This window comes from Oncorhynchus masou, chromosome 28 (genome assembly GCF_036934945.1).
Source record: "Oncorhynchus masou masou isolate Uvic2021 chromosome 28, UVic_Omas_1.1, whole genome shotgun sequence".
Taxonomy (NCBI): domain Eukaryota; kingdom Metazoa; phylum Chordata; class Actinopteri; order Salmoniformes; family Salmonidae; genus Oncorhynchus; species Oncorhynchus masou.
Window position 1 is genome coordinate 72,367,664 of NC_088239.1, and position 21,315 is coordinate 72,388,978.

Below are 21,315 nucleotides of genomic sequence, written 5' to 3' on the forward strand. Positions count from 1 at the left end.
AGCAATATTGAGAGAGACATGCATTTTTAGCTTAGTGTTCACTGTGAACCGTCACCCACACATCTGTACCTGTGTGTTCTCTCTAAAAACCAGTTTCCATGGCAATGACTTTCGACCCCCCCCCCCCTCCCCAAATGGAACATTCTCATGAGGGAGTCCTAGAATCTTGGTTCATTTTTTTGTTTGTCTGTTCTTTCTTTTTTCCAAAGATGACGATTTCCCCAAAAACCGAACTAGGAGATAATGAGTAGATGATTGTTAAAGATACCGATTGTTGCGTTTGGGGTCTGTTTACATAAGGGCTCAACAGGAGAGTAAGGGTTTGTGTGTGTATCTCCTGGGCTGCATCTTATTTTGAGATTTTTGTGGAATGAAACACACTAGAAGTGATTGATTACCTGACCCTGTCAGGCCTATCAGGCTGGGGTGGGGGTGGGATTACTGGAAGGGGGGAGTTGGCTGACTAATTGAGTAACAGGTGGGTTTGTTTAACACAGACCCACCTCCTGACCAGAGATGTGAAGTGTATTATATTATGAATTATTTAAATATAAATAGTAATATTTATTTTGCATTACATATTACTTTGTGTGTGTGTGTGTGTGTATATATATATACATATATATATATATATATACAAGAGAGAGATTTATTTGATGTCAAATGTTTTATATTCTATAGATTTTATTTTGGTGAGTACTTTCAAAACTCCATGTACTGTGAATGATGACACTGACACTCCAGAACAGACTTTACTACTGTATTTCAACCAACTCCCTCTAGCACCTACACACTCACACACCTAACTGTGAACAGAGCTCAATTTGACTATGATACTAGCTTCTTTTCCTGTTTATTTCATTTCACATAAGCAGTGGAATAGCACTTGGGTGTCTGAGACACTGTGATTTAACATTCTTGGTTGCTTTGGAGTGATGTCACAATGGAGTTTAGAGTTCCGAGTGTTACTGTGATGTCACAATGGAATACAGAATTCACTGTTTTCAGGGGTGATGTCACAATGGTATATACTGTAGAATTCACTATTTTCAGGGGTGATGTCACAATGGAGTTCAAAGTTCCAATTTGTGATGTCACAATGAACTTTAGAATTGAGAGTTTTATTGTGTGATGTTACAGTCAGTGAGTGGTGGTTGGCACTGCTAATGACCTGAAAAAAGGCATGCCACCTCTACCACAATGTTCCCTTCTCATTTATGTTGTATGTATTCCAAAAATGACATTCCAAAACAATTGACCATTCAGATTCAATGTGATGTAGGTTTTACTGTGTGTATTAGTGAAATTGTTACATGCTCTGTGCCTGGGCTTGCTGTTTATGGGTAGATATGGTGTCTATAACACATATAGAGGAACTGTAGGACTGGGCTCTCCTCCAGAGGAATGGACACAGAGTTTAGAGATGACTGTGTGTCTCCTTCACCATGCATTCCTTATGGATGGAGGGCAGACCAGATATATTAACGCTGCAATCATGAAAATCTACTGATCTTGAGCCCCAGAGATATATGAACTGACAATGAAGTAACTCAAGCAACCGTCAACATGAAGGAAACAACATGATAAAAGATTGATTTACACACATGAATATGGTAAGAAAATTACAAACTGCGAGATACGACTGAGTATTTATTCTGTTCTACAGGGAAGAGTTCACACCTGAATTTTAAGAGCATAGCACATATGAGAATGAATATAACTGACACAAGCCCCTTAGTACAGGGTATTGAATGGGGTCGTCTATTCTAGACTTTTCTAAGTCTATGATGGGTGTGGCCTTACACACTACTTCACACAGAAACGCTAGACCTGACTGCTGGTTCACATAGGTCACTTGTAGAATTGTGTCTTACTGGTTCTGTTACAGCACTGGTCTGGTTGGCAGTCTAGCCACTGGTTGGCTGTGATGCCCCTAGTCAGTGTACCGGGAACGGTGATGTTAGGAAAGCATTGTTTGACTACTTAGAAATGTTGTATTTATTTGAAAAGTAATAATATTCTGTTTTTTTATGTGTTCTCTTGTGAAACGGGCTTCCATTTACGACAATCACGTCTATCAACGGGTTATTGTGACAGGCGAAGTGATGTTATATATTTCCTGCTTGTATTATGCTACTGTAAATACTATATGAAGAAACATGTGTTTGTCTGCTATTTTGTGTGTAATTGGAAAAGCGAGGATGCCTATATGGAACATGTATAAAGTAGCCTCTGTGAGAATACTTACCGGAGATAAAAACATCTCTTTAGACTAAGACGTTTTACTAGAAAGACATTGAAATAGCAATAAAAACATTGCTTGGATTTGACCTCAAAGAACATTTCTCTCTGATTATTTTTTCCCCCCAGCTGAAGTAGCCTCATGTAGCATTTAGTAACACTGACCGTGAATTGTAATTTGACATGAATGATCAAAGTCAGAGCACTGTGGTAGCGTAGCTAGCTGTTAGCTAGCTGTTAGCTGGCTGTTAGCTGGCTGTTAGCTAGCTGTCTGGGCAGACGAGCATGCCTCTTTTCCTTTCCTAATGTTCTTTCCTCTCTCCCTCCCTTCTTGCCTCTTCTCTGGTCCTTTCTGTACCCACTCTCCAAGCTTCTATTCTCCCCTCACACCACCACTTCTCCCCTCCTTCCGTTCTCTCTACCCCCTTCCCTCTCGCCGGTCAAGTAATGTTTAAATTCTTTGACCACTGATCTAAACAGTCCTATAAGCTTTTTTTAATGTCCAGCTCCTGGCGGGATGAATGTCCAGCTCCTGGCGGGATGGTTGTCCAGCTCCTGGCGGGATGGTTGTCCAGCTCCTGGCGGGATGGTTGTCCAGCTCCTGGTGGGATGGTTGTCCAGCTCCTGGCGGGATGGTTGTCCAGCTCCTGGCGGGATGGTTGTCCAGCTCCTGGCGGGATGGTTGTCCAGCTCCTGGTGGGATGGTTGTCCAGCTCATGGCGGGATGAATGTCCAGCTCCTGGCGGGATGGTTGTCCAGCTCCTGGTGGGATGGTTGTCCAGCTCATGGCGGGATGGTTGTCCAGCTCCTGGCGGGATGCTTTTATTTATTTATTTATTTCACCTTTATTTAACCAGGTAGGCAAGTTGAGAACAAGTTCTCATTTACAATTGCAACCTGGCCAAGATAAAGCAAAGCAGTTTGACACATACAACGACAGAGTTACACATGGAGTAAAACAAACATACAGTCAATAATACAGTATAAACAAGTCTATATACGATGTGAGCAAATGAGGTGAGATAAGGGAGGTAAAGGCAAAAAAAGGCCATGGTGGCAAAGTAAATACAATATAGCAAGTAAAACACTGGAATGGTAGATTTGCAATGGAAGAAATGTGCAAAGTAGAAATAAAAATGGGGCTTTGGTGACAAAACGGATTGCACTGTGATAGACTGCATCCAATTTGTTGAGTAGGGTATTGGAGGCTATTTTGTAAATGACATCGCCAAAGTCGAGGATTGGTAGGATGGTCAGTTTTACAAGGGTATGTTTGGCAGGATGAGTGAAGGATGCTTTGTTGCGAAATAGGAAGCCAATTCCAGATTTAACTTTGGATTGGAGATGTTTGATATGGGTCTGGAAGGAGAGTTTACAGTCTAACCAGACACCTAAGTATTTGTAGTTGTCCACGTATTCTAAGTCAGAGCCGTCCAGAGTAGTGATGTTTGACAGGCGGGCAGGTGCAGGTAGTGATCGGTTGAAGAGCATGCATTTAGTTTTACTTGTATTTAAGAGTAATTGGAGGCCACGGAAGGAGAGTTGTATGGCATTGAAGCTTGCCTGGAGGGTTGTTAACACAGTGTCCAAAGAAGGGCCAGAAGTATACAGAATGGTGTCGTCTGCGTAGAGGTGGATCAGAGACTCACCAGCAGCAAGAGCGACCTCATTGATGTATACAGAGAAGATAGTCGGTCCAAGAATTGAACCCTGTGGCACCCCCATAGAGACTGCCAGAGGTCCGGACAGCAGACCCTCCGATTTGACACACTGAACTCTATCAGATAAGTAGTTGGTGAACCAGGCGAGGCAATCATTTGAGAAACCAAGGCTGTCGAGTCTGCCGATGAGGATGTGGTGATTGACAGAGTCGAAAGCCTTGGCCAGATCGATGAATAGGGCTGCACAGTAATGTTTCTTATCGATGGCGGTTAAGTTAAGACCATCTCCTGGCGGGATGGTTGTCCAGCTCCTGGTGGTTGGTTCCTGGCGGGACGGCAGAGCTTAACTGGCAGCCAGGATGGGTTGTGTGGTTGTTAGCTCAGCCCCAGTGTTGTGATTAGACCTGGGACCTAGACCAGGAGGTATAAAGATTCCTGGTGCTGTATTCTCAGACCAGAGACCACTTTTCCACTGTGGGTGGTTGATTCACCGGTGGCTGTTAGAGGTGATGACTGAGGAGACACGAGGGTGCCATACCAGCCTGTCTGCCAACTATAATGTGGCCATTGTCACGCCAATGACTATATATACGGAACAAAAATATAAACTCAACAGTTTCAAAGATTTTACAGAGTTACAGTTCATATGAGGAAATCAGTCAATTGAAACACATTCATTAGGCCCTAATCTATGGATTTCACATGACTGGGAATACAAATATGCATTTGTTGATCACAGATGCCCAAAGAAAAATGGGCCTCACAATCTCGTCACAATGTTTTTGTGAATTCAAATTGCCATCGATAAAATTCAATTGTGTTCGTTGTCTGTAGCTTATGCCTGTCCATACCATAACCCTACTGGCACCATGGGGGCACTCTGTTCACGATGTTGACATCAGCAAACCGCTCACCCATACGACGCCATACACATGATCTGCGGTTGTGAGGCCGGTTGGGCGTACTGTCAAATTCTCTAAAACAACTTTGGAGGCGGCTTATGGTAGAGAAATTAACATTAAATTCTCTGGCAAAAGGTGGACATTCCTGCTGTCACCATGCCAAATCCACAGTCCTTCAACTTAAGACATCTGTGGAATTGTTGTGTGACATACTGCTCGCCTGAGAGCCAGACCCCCACTACGGAATAGAATAGAACTCCAAGAAGGATGTTTTTTTGTGCATGACATTAGAATGGATACAATGATTCTTTAGATAGACCCATAAGCACACACTGAACAGTCTGACACAGACTAGGGGTCTGGCCTCCGGGTTCACACTGATCTCACTCTGTTTTTCTCTCTGCTAACCTTCCACAAGAAGCCGGTTCTAAATGCTATATTATGTATAACTTGAGGTTAGGGCTTGGAGTGCTTGTGTCCCACAACGACTTTCATGTGTAATGACTGATCAGCAATACTTTCTGTGGTAAGCAATGTGTACTTACTGTTTTATAATAATGAATCTGTATGGAGTTCTGAAGAAGTCGATATTGGGTTCATAAACCTGAGATAGAGAAATATATGTAAACTCCTGTGTCTCGTGTGCTCTTTTTTGCCACCTAGACGAGTCAAACATATAGAAAAGGTTAAATAAATTCCCACAATGGTAATGTCAACAGTAGGCCACGCCGATTACAAACATTAGTGACTGTTAGATTGACTTGTTGCCAATGCCATGTAACAAAAGGTAAACAAAAGGTATCTTTCTTTGTGGTGCGTATAACTTCCCAACAGCATGTAGTTCAGTTTGTCGAAGACAGTTTTTCTTCAGAAAGTTGAAGTCTGCAGGTTGCTACATGAAGATAGGAATTTAACTCTTCTGCACATTTCTGCTGTGTTTCATTGGGGTTATACATAACTACAGTGTTTGGCTCTGTGACAGACCCTTAGTCAACGTGTTTTAACTTGCCCAGTCAGTGTGGTGCTGGGTGTGACTGTTTAGGCTACTTTTGTGGTGATTGTATCCTCCAGGGGATGTCTTTGTTTCGGATGGAGCTGTCTCTGTACAGAGTATCATGCATTTGGTCCTAAACTCCTCTGCGATCAGGGTTAGGAGTTGGAGGGAAGGCTTATTCTAAATCTGTGCCAAAAAGAAACTTCTACCTGGAGTTTTGTACTTGGACTCTCACAGGGATAATGGAGGACAGCAGAAATCTGGATGACTAAATAATGCTTTAACAACATGCAGTTACATCATCTTTAGGCTGCCTAATTGGTCTCTATTATGCCTTAAGGAATATTGATGAAGCTCCTTTAAGTTTTGGTTAGTGCTATCTGGGATCCTTGGGACATCCGTACCCTAAACCTTACCTAACCATTTTAAATGTAAACTTCAATGGGAGTGGGGGGCGGGGTAGGGACGTCCCAAGGATCTAGGATACATTTGGCTGGAAGCTGACTTGTTAAGACTCCCAAACAAATATGGGCGTGGTACAATCCAATTTTTTTGATTGGGTGTCATCAGCCATAGAGACTCATTGGTTAATTTTCGAGAAGGCGTTTTAAAAAGAAAAGAGGAATTTACGTCCATTGCGGCTCCAAACGAGAGCATTGGACGACACGAAGCTTATTCACTTTCTCCCCAAAATGGCGTCGAAAGGGAACCAGTTTCTTTCTGAGCGCTGTGTGGCTTGCAGAGCCTCAGTGGGCGGGCAGCTGCGACACTGGCAGACAGTCACATGATTCGCGCAAAGCCCAGCTGCCCAATTCCAATATGGTGGCCAGCTTGGCAGACCTACGGTTCTTGTTGATGATATTATTGCTCTGCTGGAGGATCAGGGACGGCGCCTGCACCCAGCAAGCCCCGTGGGTTCTGGGGCTGCGACTGGAGGACCCAGACGGCCAGGTGTATATGAAGGAGCGGATCATCTCTGCGCCGCAAGGGGCCAGTTTCAAGCTCCGGCTGTTCGGTTGGGATCTAAATGGGACCTGGCCGTGGGTGGCGTTCGCTGGAACAAGACAGGAGGAGACCGGGGTGGTGGAGGATGCAGCTGACCCGTGCGAGCAAGAGACCCGCCGTGTCTCCGCCGCCTTCCAGGTCACTGGGGAGTTCACAGCGGACGAGGAGTACAGCGGGTTGATAACGGTACAGACGCGGGACAAGAGCAGCATCTCTCCCGCTGCATCCTCCACGGGAGGAGGGGATGATGCCAACCCTACCTACCACCACCACCACCTGTGCGTGATGAAGAACGGAAGCTGGGTTTCGGTGGGACCGGACAGGTTGCAGATCAACAACGACGCAGGTCTCCCGGCAGACTACATCCCTCCGTGGGGTATGGCGGTGCTGATCGTGCTGCTGATCCTGGTGTGCGGGGTACTGAGGAGTGTGAACCTCAGCCTGTTGTGGCTGGACCCCCTGGAGCTCTACGTGTTCCACAGCTGCGGCTCCGAGGAGGACAAACGGGCCGCCAAGCGCCTCGAGCCAATCCGGAGACGAGGCAACTGCCTGGTGGGTCACTACTACTACAACAACTACTACAACTACACAAGGATTAGACCTGGGGTCAGAGACGTGATGTCCATGGGGGATACAGGGGCACATACCTCTTCAGATTTGTCCCGATTATATAAAAAATGTTTTTTTTTCTTCTTCTCTGTAATACTTCTAGCCTTTTAGCAAGTTGGCGTTAGCTAACCCACATAACTTTCCGATCTACCAAACCTCATAACTAGTTACCAAGTAGCAATTTTAGGTTATCAATCAAATTAGAGTAGCTAGATTATCTATTTTAGCTGGCAAGGTTGGTAGACTGAATAAATGTGCTGAATAAAACTCCCATTCCTTTCAATCTTTTACCCAGATTTTAGCATATTTAGTATAACTCGAGGTATGCTTAGATATGCAGAAAAAAGCATATTTTTTTTCTTAATTGAATTAAGAATAATGATTATGGCTCCAGATTGCAGAACAAATATGTTTCAGATGTTTGAAAAAATGCCAAATTCTCAAATTTACGGACAGGGGGGCAGAGCCTCAATACTTTGACCCCTCAGATTTTTAGGTTGCATGACGCCTATGCCTGGGGTCCCAATGTATACCCCTCCTGGATGCCATGCTACTGGGTGTGCAGGCTTTTGTTCCATCCCAGCACTAACACACTTGTTTCAAATATTCAGCTCATGTCTGTACCTTAATTTGTTGAAATAGGTATGTTATCAGGGTTCGGTAGGTTACTTTTTAAATATAATTCATAACTGGTTACCTGTCCAAAATTGTAATCAGTAATGTAACTTTTGTATTACCCAAACTCAGTCATGTAATCTTTGGATTACATTTCCTTTAAGAGGCATTAGAAGAAGACAAAAGGGATCCATCAAACGCATTTGATGTGTCATCATAGTAGTCTCTGATTTGGGGTTAGACTCGCTCAGATGGCACTAACTTAAACATGCAGCTTTTTTCAATGCTGAATTTAATGTCATTGCGAAAACATTTAGGTATCATGATGTATTTTTTTTCACAAACATCCTTTCTGAATTTAAAAGTAATCTGAGAAGAAATCATCTACTTTTTCAAAAAAGTATCTAATCTGATTCCAATATTTTAGCTGGAAACGCAACTGATTACATTTTCTATGTAATCAGTTACTCCCCAACCCTGTGTTAGTGCTAGGTCGGAATAAAAGCCTGCACATCCAAGACTAGAGACCCCTGGCCTACCGTCTTAAATCAAATCAAATAATATTGATGTATGACATCACTCTGAAATCCACACTAACTTCACACCATCCCCACTCTCGGTTCTAGGTGTGTTCTCTGCTGTTCCTGTGCGCTCTGGGCCACTCGGTTCTCGGTGTGCTACTCTACAGGGTCCTGGGTTCCATAGCGCCCGCCGTCTTCACCAGCGGGTTCCTCATCTTCCTGGTGTCAGAACTTGTTCCCCACATAGTGTGTTCTGGCTACGGCTTCCAGCTAGCCCCAGGCTTCACCTGGCTGGCACAGGTCTGTATGGAACCTAACAGAAGGAAAGGGTCATGTTCATTAGGCACCAACCGAGAGTGAACAGACTCAAACAGGGAGGGAATACCTGGACCGGTGGCTCCTAGCAAACTCGTATACATTTTTTTCTTAACGAGAAGGTAGGATTGAACAGGTTACATCTTCCTCTGCCAGGTGTGTATGGTGCTGACGTGCCCACTGTCGTGCCCGCTGGGCCTGGTGCTGGACCTGGTGTTGAGACGTGACATCAGCACCTGCGGTGTGAGGGAGAGGGCTATGGAGCTGATCCGCACCAACGTCAATGATCCCTACAGGTACCTTACACACATCGGTATGACCATGTGTGTTATTTCCATGGTTGCCATACACTGCTCTATCACTGATCAATAGGACAACTGTGTCTATGGTGATTCCCATACTGCAATAAACTAAATCTATATCTAGCCCCTGTACCACACAAGGTCATGAGGACCAACAGGGGCAGGCTTTTGTTCCAGCCCAACATTAACACACCTGATCAGGTTTGCGAGGGCTGAAAAGCTTGCAGGACTGGAAGTGACTGCCCTCTGTCTAGGGTTTAGATGCTATGAGTTGATATGGGATTGTAAAGTTCTTTGACACCGAGTTAATGTTATAATCTATCATTATCGTTTGTCATCATTGTGATTTTAGTGAGTTTGTGAAGGAGGAGTTTAGCCGTGGTGCACTGCGCAGGAAGACCGTGGAGGACATCCTGACTCCACTGAACGACTGTTTCATGCTGCCGTCCACCGCTGTGCTGGACTTCTCCACCATGTCAGAGATCATGCAGAGTGGATACACACGAGTCCCCATCTATGAAGAGGAGAAGTGGGTGGATGGGTCATACAAAAACACACACACACACAGGGACATACACACACATCCTGTCTACAAAGAAGACAGGTGGGTCATTCAAGCACACACACACTAACAGGTATCTAATGTAATTTACCCAGGTCCAACATCGTGGAGATCTTGTTCGTGAAGGACCTGGCTCTGGTCGATCCTGACGACTGTACTCCCATGACGACCATCACCAAGTTCTACAATCACCCACTGCACTTTGTCTTCAATGACACTAAACTGGACGCCATGCTGGAGGAGTTCAAGAAAGGTGTGTGTATTAATATGTGTGTGTGTGTGTGTGTGTGTGTGTGTGGTGATCGTTTTAGAAATATAGCCACAATATCAAGTCAATTTCTTTACCGTCACTCCTACCCTCCTTGTGGACTAATGTGGGAAAAGTTGTGGTCGGCTTGCGATATGACCACTAAGGTACCCAGCTCTCCTCAACTTTGACCTTTACCCCCTTTCACCCCCTTCTCTCTCCAGGAAACTCTGCCCTGGCTATCGTTCAGAAGGTGAACAATGAGGGGGAGGGGGATCCCTTCTACGAGGTGCTGGGATTGGTCACCTTGGAGGATGTCATCGAGGAGATCATCAAATCAGAGATCCTGGATGAGTCAGACGGCTACAGTAAGAGAGAAAGCGCGAGAAACTGTGTTTGTGTGTGTGTGTGTGAGCGTGCGCATACATATAGAAATGGCCTTGTTTTTGAAAGAAAAGCAACATTTTCTTTCCATTAAAATAACATAAAATTGATCAGAAATACAGTGTAGACCATGTTAATGTTGTAAATGACTATTGTAGCTGGAAACGGCTGATTTTAATGGAATATCTACATTTATCAGCAACCGTCACTCCTGTGTTCCAATGGCATGTTGTGTTAGCCTTTTAAAATTATAAACTTGGATTAGCTAATTGATCATTAGAAAACCATTTTGCAATTACGTTAGCACACCTGAAAACTGTTGTTCTGATTTAAAGAAGCAATGAAACTGTCCTTTAGACTAGTTGAATATCTGGAGCATCAGCATTTGTGGGTTTGATTACAGGCTCAAAATGGCCAGAAACAAATAACTTTATTCTGAAACTTGTCAGTCTATTCTTGTTCTGAGAAATGAAGGCTATTCCATGCGAGAAATTGCCAAGAAACTGAAGATCTCGTACAACACTGTGTACTACTCCCTTCACAGAACAGCGCAAACTGTCTCTAACCAGAATAGAAAGGAGTGGGAGGCCCCGGTGCACAACTGAACAAGAGAACAAGTACATTAGAGTGTCTAGTTTGAGAAACAGACGCCTCACAAGTCCTCAACTGGCAGCTTCATTAAATATTACCCGCAAAACACCAGTCTCGGCGTCAACATTGAAGAGGCGACTCCGGGATTCTGGCCTTCTAGGGCAAAGAAAAAGCCATATCTCAGACTGGCCAATAAAAAGAAAAGATTAAGATCACAGACACTGGACAGAGGAACTCTGCCAAGAAGGCCAGCATCCCAAAGTCGCCTCTTCACTGTTGATGTTGAGACTGGTGTTTTGCGGGTACTATTTAATGAAGCTGCCAGTTGAGGACTTGTGAGGCACCTGTTTCTCAAACTAGACACACTAATGTACTTGTCCTCTTGCTCAGTTGTACACCGGGGCCTACACCGCTTTGTAAGTGACCCCAAACCTTTGAACGGTAGTGTGTGTCTGTCTGTCTCTCTTTGTCTGTCTGTCTGCAATGTTTACACTAAATGGTTGGGAAAGAGGATGGAATGTGTATTTTGTAAGGAAATATTGATGGTTAAACATCACTTCTCCTTCTCTCCGGCATTGTCTTTCCTAATTTCAACCCTCTCTTCTAACCCCTGTCCCCTAACCCCTACCCCCTCCACTCTATCGATAGTGGACATGAAGGTGAAGCGTCCCATGGCCCCTCTGGAGATTCCTCTGGAGCCTCGCAGTGTCCACCAAGAGTTCTCTCTGTTCAAACTCCCAGAGGGAGAACCCAAGATCCGCACCTCACCTCAGCTACTGCTGGCCACACACCGCTTCCTCTCCAGAGGTGAGGGTGCGCACACGTGTGCGTAACGCACAGAGACATACAATGATCTTATGAGTTGTGTTGTTGCGGTACCTGTCTCATTCAGTCAGTGGTTTACCAGGACTAGAGGTCGACTGATTAATGGGCATGGCCGATTTAATTAGGGACGATTTCAAGTTTTCATAACAATCGGTAATCAGCATTTTTGGGTGCCGATCGTGGCCGATTACATTGCACTCCATGAGGAAACTGCGTGGCAGGCTGACCACCTGTTACGCGAGTGCAGCAAGGAGCCAAGGTAAGTTGCTAGCTAGCATTAAACTTATCTTAACTACACATGGTTGATGATATTACTAGGTTAACTAGCTTGTCCTGCGTTGCATATAATCATTGCGGTGCCTGTTAATTAATCATGGAATCACGGCCTACTTCGCCAAACGGTGGATGATTTAACAAAAGCGCATTCGTTGCACGAATGTACCTGACCATAAACATCAATGCCTTTTTTGAAATCAATACACGGAAGTAAAACATTTTTTAACCTGCCTATTTAGTTCAAATTCATGTTAGCAGGCAATATTAAATAGGGAAATTGTCGGGGTACACGCAGAGTCAGGGTATATGCAACAGTTTGGGACGCCTGGCACATTGCGAACTAATTGGCCAGAATTTTACGTAATTATGACATAACATTGAAGGTTGTACAATGTAACAGGAATATTTAGACTTAGGGTTGCCACCCGTTTGATAAAATACAGAACGGTTCTGTATTTCACTGAAAGAATAAACGTTTTGTTTTCGAAATTATAGTTTCCGGGTTTGACCATATTAATGACCTACGGCTTGTATTTGTATGTTTATTATATTATAATTAAGTCTATGATTTGATAGAGCAGTCTGACTGAGCGGGGGTAGGCAGCAGCAGGCTCGTAAGCGTTCATTCAAATTTGACTGCTTTTGCCAGCAGCTCTTAGCAATGCTTGATTCACACGCTGTTTATGACTTCAAGCCTATCAACTCCTGAGATTAGGCTGGAAATGCTAAAGTGCCTATTAGAACATCCAATAGTCAAAGGTAAATGAAAAACAAATGGTATAAAAGGAAATAGTCGATGGGTCATAATTCCTATAATAATTACAACCTAAAACTTCTTAACTGGGAATATTGAAGAACTGGGAATATTGAACCACCAGCTTTCATATGTTCTTATGTTCTGAGCAAGGAACTTAAACGGTAGCTTTTTTTTACATGGCACATATTGGACTTTTACTTTCTTCTCCAACACTGTGTTTTTGCATTATTTAAACCAAATTGAACATGTTTCAAATCAAATGTTATTTGTCACATACACATGGTTAGCAGATGTTAATGCAAGTGTAGCGAAATGCTTGTGCTTCTAGTTCTGACAATGCTGTAATAACCAACGAGTAATCTAACTAACAATTCCATAACTACTACCTTATACACACAAGTAAAGAATATGTACATAAAGATATATGAATGAGTGATGGTACAGAACGGCATAGGCAAGATACAGTAGATGGTATCGAGTACAGTATATAGGGTATGTAAACAAAGTGGCATAGTTTAAAGTGTCTAGTGATACATGTATTACATAAAGATGCAGTAGATGATATAGAGCACAGTATATACATATATTTCATTGTTTATTTGAGACTAAATAGATTTTTATGTATGTATTATATTAAGTTAAAATAAGTGTTCATTGTTCATTCAGTATTGTTGTAATTGTCATTATTACAAATTCATATAAAAAGATAGGACAATTAATTGGGATCTTCTTTTTTTGGTCCTCCAATAATCGATATTGGTATCGGCGTTTAAAAATCATAATCGGTCGATCTCTAACCAGGACAGTAACACTTTATCACCACTAGTAATGATTACATCAGTAGTAATGGTTACATCACTGTAACAGAAGTTAATGGAAACACACTCGAAGTCTTCACAGTGGAAAATATGGAGGAATGGATATTCAACCTAGATTGTTAATCTGTCTGCATTATAGGACTACACTCTGGATGTGGGTGGGTGTTATTTGACCTTTCTCTGTCCTCTCCAGCTTCTTGACATAGATTGACCTTTAGCCGCTGAGGTTTGGACTGAAAATAGAACAGAATGTATACTACGATAGAATAGTGTAAATAATTACAATAGAAAAGACAAGATGTAACGTTTGTTTGACAAACTGGTATGCTTTTGATCAGTGATGAAACCATAGGCCAGGGTTTGCCAACCCTGCTCCTGGATAGTTGCAGGCTTTTGCCCCAGCCCTACACAAATGTATTGGATAACTAAAGCTCCACAGACCTGTGTGTTAGACAGGATGCTTGAACAAAGCAATGATAATCAGTGTGTGTTCTGAAAAGGTGCTGTGTGTGTCTCTCCTTGCAGAGGTAGAGCACTTCAGTCCAGCCCGCGTGTCAGAGAAGGTGTTGTTCCACCTGCTCCGTCACCCCAGTGTCAACCAGGAAGTTCACTTTGACCCCTCCAACCGCCTGAGCCCCGACCACTACCTCTACACACGCAACCACCCCGTAGACTACTTCATACTGCTACTACAGGTCAGTGTGTGTGTGTGACCACTACCTCTACACACACAACCACCCCATAGACTACTTCATACTGCTACTACAGGTCAGTGTGTGTGTGTGTGACCACTACCTCTACACACACAACCACCCCATAGACTACTTCATACTGCTACTACAGGTCAGTGTGTGTGTGTGTGTGTGTGTGACCACTACCTCTACACACACAACCACCCCATAGACTACTTCATACTGCTACTACAGGTCAGTGTGTGTGTGTGTGTGTGACCACTACCTCTACACACACAACCACCCCATAGACTACTTCATACTGCTACTACAGGTCAGTGTGTGTGTGTGTGACCACTACCTCTACACACACAACCACCCCATAGACTACTTCATACTGCTACTACAGGTCAGTGTGTGTGTGTGTGTGTGTGTGTGACCACTACCTCTACACACACAACCACCCCATAGACTACTTCATACTGCTACTACAGGTCAGTGTGTGTGTGTGTGTGTGTGTGTGTGTGACCACTACCTCTACACACACAACCACCCCATAGACTACTTCATACTGCTACTACAGGTCAGTGTGTGTGTGTGACCACTACCTCTACACACACAACCACCCCATAGACTACTTCATACTGCTACTACAGGTCAGTGTGTGTGTGTGCGTGTGTGTGTGTGTGTGACCACTACCTCTACACACACAACCACCCCATAGACTACTTCATACTGCTACTACAGGTCAGTGTGTGTGTGTGTGTGTGTGACCACTACCTCTACACACACAACCACCCCATAGACTACTTCATACTGCTACTACAGGTCAGTGTGTGTGTGTGTGTGTGTGTGTGTGTGACCACTACCTCTACACACACAACCACCCCATAGACTACTTCATACTGCTACTACAGGTCAGTGTGTGTGTGTGTGTGTGTGACCACTACCTCTACACACACAACCACCCCATAGACTACTTCATACTGCTACTACAGGTCAGTGTGTGTGTGTGTGTGTGACCACTACCTCTACACACACAACCACCCCATAGACTACTTCATACTGCTACTACAGGTCAGTGTGTGTGTGTGTGTGTGTGACCATTACCTCTACACACACAACCACCCCATAGACTACTTCATACTGCTACTACAGGTCAGTGTGTGTGTGTGTGTGTGACCACTACCTCTACACACACAACCACCCCATAGACTACTTCATACTGCTACTACAGGTCAGTGTGTGTGTGTGTGACCACTACCTCTACACACACAACCACCCCATAGACTACTTCATACTGCTACTACAGGTCAGTGTGTGTGTGTGTGACCACTACCTCTACACACACAACCACCCCATAGACTACTTCATACTGCTACTACAGGTCAGTGTGTGTGTGTGTGACCACTACCTCTACACACACAACCACCCCATAGACTACTTCATACTGCTACTACAGGTCAGTGTGTGTGTGTGTGTGTGTGACCACTACCTCTACACACACAACCACCCCATAGACTACTTCATACTGCTACTACAGGTCAGTGTGTGTGTGTGTGTGTGACCACTACCTCTACACACACAACCACCCCATAGACTACTTCATACTGCTACTACAGGTCAGTGTGTGTGTTGGCACATGCACATGTTTTACAGTACTTGATTATGTCCCTGTAGGGGCGTGTGGAGGTTGAAATCGGTAAAGAGGGCTTGAAGTTTGAAAACGGAGCGTTCACATACTACGGTGTGTCTGCACTCACAGCGCCAACCTCAGGTAAGACACAGAACTGCAGCACGCACATGCTTAGATACCTCACTCGTACCATTACCTGGGTCATGCTCATTAGGGCTGTCAATGGAAGATGTTATAAAATGTTTCTCAAAGTTCCGGTCTATTTTCCTCTGCTTAGTGCCTATTGAATACATCCCTGTAGGTTATCAGTCCACATCGGCTAGCTAGAGCTTATAGGACTGGAGTCAGCAAAATTGGCCCGTAAATAATTTTTTTACAAAAGTTTTTTTGTAAAATTCAGCAAGAAATAAGTTTGTTCTCAGTGTTCCCACGATTAAAGCAAGACTATATTTCCAAAAGTATGTGGACGGTTTAGGCCCCTTAGTTCCAGTGAAGGGAAGTCTTAATGCTACAGCATACAATGACTTTCTAGATGATTCTGTGCTTCCAACTTTGGCAACAGTTTGGGGAAGGCCATTTCCTGTTTCAACATGACAATTCCCCCATGCACAAAGCGAGGTCCATACAGAAATGTTTTATTGAGATCTGTGTGAAAGAACTTGACTGGCCTGCACAGAACCCTGATCTCAACTTCATCCAACACCTTTGGGATGAATTGGAACGGCGACTGCGAGCCGTCCGCTCCAACAAAAATGTTCCTGTGGCTGAATGTAGTTACCTGCCCCTGTTCTAGGATGAGTTCCAGACTACTAGCCTCATTTACATTTACTCTGTTGTAATTATTTGATTACATAATTACTTGATGCTGTATTTGAAGGCAGCACAGTTTGACAGGGAAGCACAAAATGAGCTGACACTGGAGTTCTGTCTCTTGAGTTTCCTGTGAAATTCAGTGCAACACCATCGTGGCATAAATTTACTGGCGGTGGCACAACATTTAGCTGACTGCAGCATTTGTGTGTGTGCGTGTTTGATTCACCTGTGTGTGTGTGTCCAGTGCCCCAGTCTCCAGTTTCGACCCAGCGTCGTCCTCCCAGGGATCCATTTGAGATGGGAGACGCCACCAGCCCGTCCAGCTACTGTCCTGACTACACCGTCCACGCCCTCACTGATCTGCAGCTCATACGGGTCTGTGTGTGTGTGTGTGTGTGTGTGTGTGTGTTTGTCTTTCTCCATGTGTGTCAGACTAACAGTACAGTCCCTCTGCCAGGTGACTCGGATGCAGTACCTGAATGCTTTGATGGCGTCGCGTGTTTGCCAGAGCCCAGAATCTCCTGAGATCAAGATCCTGCCTAACAGTCAGACCAAGCTGCTCAACGAGAGGAACACTGTCACACAAGGTAGGAGTAACACACACTGTACACACTGTATACACACATCCTTATACTAACACCATGGGCTAGAATGAAGAGAAACTGAAGACGAGAGTATAATAACAATTGCTACTTCTCTCTATATTGTATAAGCTGTACTTCCTTTAGGTGAACTAAGACTTCTCATCTTCTCTCTTTTTTCTCTTATTTTTCTTCCCTTTCTCCTCCTCTCCTCTCTCCTCCTTTCCCTGACTCCTCTGTCTCCTCCCGTCTCCTCCTCTCCCCTGTCGTCTCCTCTCCTCCGGACACTCCAGAATTCCCTGTAAACTTTTCCTTTTTTGACACCATTGAGAACTACTGTTAGTGTTTTTCTGTGTGCATGAGGTAAACAAAACACAGTCTCCTCAGTGGCATGACAACTACAACAGACACACACACTAAAAGGACACCAAGGCATTGAGATAATTTAATTTTCAGTCAGTCACAAAGCACCTGAGAGTCATTTAGGGCTTTATTCAGACATGTGAACTGAAGTCTTCTATTGACATCACTGGATGGTTTATGTGAAAGTTAAGCGTGCAGATTTCAAGTCTGAATATGGCCTTTAGAAAGGTTAGTCTCTTTGCCAGATCCTTCACAGACACTGGGATAAAGCTTTGTGTGGAATGTACCCAGTTAGAGGGGTTCTTTTAGACTGTTTCTTCTCTAAATACTTAGTGCCATTTATTTGTATCTTACAGATAGTGAGATGCAATCAGGTCAGTGTGTGTGTGTTTGAAAAGCGTGTGTGTCTGTTTCCTTGTTCTATCTCGTCGCATCTTTCTGTCCTTTTCTGGCTGCCCCATCTCACCCCTCAACTGGGTACGTATGCTGATTTTCTCCATCTCCTTCTGTGTGTACAGGACACCCACAGGAGGTAAAGACTGCATGTCTGTTGACAAAAAGAAACAAGCACCAAAATGTGTCCATTGCATTGAATGTCAATGTCAAAGAGCATATTGTGATGTCACAGTGTGGCATTGTGATGTCATAGTGGGCTGCATTGTAACCTACTAATCAGTGGCATTATGTAATTGTGTGATGTCATCTCCCCACTCACGGCCTCCCCCTCTCTCTTTTTGGCTGGGTTCCACAGGTGGCAGTAAATCCCAGGAAAGTTCAACGGAAGAGGAGGCTCATGGGTAATGAAGTTCTCTCTGTCAGAACTATGTGTTACTCAGACAACCAACAAGGAGGCTTTTTTAAAAATATCTATTTTTATCCGTGAATCTCTTATCTCTGGAATGCAGTAATTGGACCTGGCTGGAGTGAGCATCTGTGTGAGTGGTGTGTGTGGCTACTGCACTATCCTCAGCCGTTTTCCTCATTCATTGTACGTTTCGCATTCATGCCAATCGTGTGTGTGCACCTCTCCTCCCTGTTGTAAATTAGCCTCCTTTGCCTAAAAGTTACATTGCCTGTTCCTTCATTATTAGCTGTGTGCCAAAGCAACTCACGTCAACGCCCTGTGTGTGTTGTCACAACCCGTCCATCCAAGCATTAGACACAGGTTGGTCAAAAAAAGCCACTTTTCACAGAAATGTGTACACTGCTTTTGGTGATTTGCTTTAGTTGTTTGATTATGCGTCCATATTTTATTTGATACACTCCCACATATTTGTCTACCTAGACCTAATGGAAGGCCTGTATACAGTATATCAGGAGACCTTGGAACTGTTTTCTCTAGTTAAAGGGCTACATCACCCAACAGTAAAGAAACAAATATGTATTTGAAAATATTCATACAATCCCTTTAAGAGAGCTGATGCAACGCTTGTGTCCATTCCTTTGCACAGTCACTGTTTAGCTTCAGGTCTGAGCTGTGATGAGAGTGGTAGGTGTGTGTGTGCATGCCCTCTCCCATTTGACCTCTCTTATGGCGTGCCAACTCTGACCCAGTCTGCTTTCATGCATTCCTTTTGTTTGGCCAAGTTGCCATAGAGACAATCACAATCCCCTTTATTCACTCAGTATATTTACCTAGACACCATACCCAGACACCATACAGAATAGATAAAACAGACACAAGTCCACATAGACACCATACAGAATAGACAGTGTGTTTGTGTCTGTCACATCTAAAGCACCTTGTTGATTTCCTCATCCTTGATAGCCGAATAGGTTGAGTTCCATTAACATTCCACACACACACAGAAGTGGTGTGTGTGTGTGTGTGTGCGCGCGCGCGCGACTCTTTCAGGAAACTCAATTTCCCATGTTGCAGTGTAACTACCCATGTGTGCAGGGAATACATATGTTACCCACTGCCCTGTGGAGTCAGGAAACGCCTAGATAAAGGCCTGGTCCAGAATCAACCCCTTGGTCCTTCCCCTGGCCCCTAGTTGTCTACCCTTTGCTCCTAGGCTCTAGCCTTTAGTGTAAACAGATCTGATGAAAAGGTGATGGCAGCACCCATCTGGTTCCTTCAGATCTGCTAACATAGGGGTTTGGAATGGGGATAGGAGTCATTGGAGTGGGGAATGGGGATAGGAGTCATTGGAATGGGGATAGGAGTCATTGGAGTGGGGAATTGGGATAGGAGTCATTGGAGTGGGGAATTGGGATAGGAGTCATTGGAGTGGGGATAGGAGTCATTGGAGTGGGGATAGGAGTCATTGGAGTGGGGATAGGAGTCATTGGAGTGGGGATAGGAGTCATTGGAGTGGGGAATGGGGATAGGAGTCTTTGGCGTGAACCAGAGACTCTACCAGGGTTATATTCATTAGTGCACACTGTAGCAAAATGTTTTGAAACGGAAAACAAAAATAAACTTTTCTTATTGGACAAGTCTAGGTAGTCCCTCCCTGTTTCAGTACGTTTTCTTCCGTTTGATGCTTAATGAATACGACCCATGTTTTCCAGCAACCATGTTAGGGGTTGGCTATTTTGGCGGCCATCTTGGTTACCTCAGCAGTCGTTCTCCACCCCATAAAGCGTTTTTGTAGTTGATCTAATTAATGACATGTGCTAAGACAAGGGATTAACTATGTAATTCAAAGTAAATTTTCCATCTGTTTTAACAATGTTGTACTGTTGGTTATGTTTCAAGTCCATTTTATATTGTATTAAAAGACAATGTATATTGTAAAAAAGGTCATTACTTATGCTACTTATATTGTTTGGGAGAAATGGTTTTTTCGATGGGGGTAGAAAACTGTATATTAATATATATATGCTTATCTAGAGAGAATATGAATCAAGGGTGCAGATTTAAACTCATAGTTTTCAGGTACAAATGTAGAATACTGTTACCATGATGATGAGAACCAGACCAGCTCTAGTTTCTCTCCAGGAATTTTTTGTATAGATTTTTTTTTCCAATTCTTCTCTGGAAGCTGAGAGTTGTGTGTGCAGAGAACATTGCATTGAACTATTTCAATATCTGCTGTTTGTTAGTAAATAAACCCAGTCCTTGTATACATCTGTCTTTTTTCTGTTTGTTTTTGTTTGTTTATCCTGATTTGTTACTTTAGTTACAATGCAGCTTTACTCCCTCATTTCAGGATTAAATGGTTTTAGGGTCTGTTCACACTGCTCATGCCAAATACTACACCAGAAAGAAAGTGTTTGGTTTAGTTGCACATTGCAACCTTCTCCAGACTACATCCAATGAAATGGCACCTTTCTCCCATGTGAAATGGTCCTCTTCCATTATAGAAATGAATGGTAAATGTGTTGTCATTTTGGAGTCACTTTTATTGTAAATAATATGTACATGAATGTAGATGCTACCATGAATACAGATAACACTGAATAAATCATGAATAATGATGAGTGAGAAAGTTAGATACACAAATATCATACCCCCCCCCCCAATAAATAATGCTACCCTCCCCTGTTATTGTAATGCAGAGACGTTAGCATGTCTTGTTGGTATGATATTTGTGCATGTAACTTTCTCACTCATTATTCACAATTCATTCAGGATTATCCATAATCATAAAAGCATCCACATTCATGTACAAGTGTTT

General features: G+C 43.6%; 1 protein-coding gene across 2 annotated transcripts; it reads left to right on the plus strand.

Moving 5' to 3' along the window:
* The first annotated feature begins 6,282 nt into the window (after nucleotides 1-6,282).
* Nucleotides 6,283-20,763, plus strand: LOC135518215 (metal transporter CNNM3-like). 2 transcript variants are annotated; one of them, XR_010452120.1, is made up of 13 exons: nucleotides 6,283-7,355; nucleotides 8,654-8,848; nucleotides 9,020-9,159; nucleotides 9,518-9,694; nucleotides 9,823-9,980; nucleotides 10,199-10,342; nucleotides 11,598-11,756; nucleotides 14,151-14,320; nucleotides 15,977-16,073; nucleotides 16,990-17,120; nucleotides 17,203-17,332; nucleotides 17,620-18,166; nucleotides 18,441-18,504. XR_010452120.1 is itself a non-coding variant. In XM_064943202.1 (12 exons), exons 1-12 carry the CDS (start codon nucleotides 6,618-6,620, stop codon nucleotides 18,488-18,490), a joined length of 2,289 nt encoding a protein of 762 aa, XP_064799274.1. In that variant the 5' UTR covers nucleotides 6,284-6,617; the 3' UTR covers nucleotides 18,491-20,763. The 2 variants fall into 2 exon arrangements, 1 of the variants encoding a protein (XP_064799274.1); XM_064943202.1 differs by lacking the exon at nucleotides 17,620-18,166 and having other exon boundaries at nucleotides 6,284-7,355; nucleotides 18,441-20,763.
* The last annotated feature ends 552 nt before the right edge of the window (nucleotides 20,764-21,315 follow it).

Bases quoted from the DNA above. Each gene is read 5' to 3' on its own strand.
- LOC135518215 (XM_064943202.1), top strand. From the start codon at position 6,618: ATGGTGGCCAGCTTGGCAGACCTACGGTTCTTGTTGATGATATTATTG. The intron at 7,356-8,653 runs GTGGGTCACTAC...TCTCGGTTCTAG, and splicing joins GGAGACGAGGCAACTGCCTG to GTGTGTTCTCTGCTGTTCCT. The intron at 9,981-10,198 runs GTGTGTGTATTA...TTCTCTCTCCAG, and splicing joins GCTGGAGGAGTTCAAGAAAG to GAAACTCTGCCCTGGCTATC.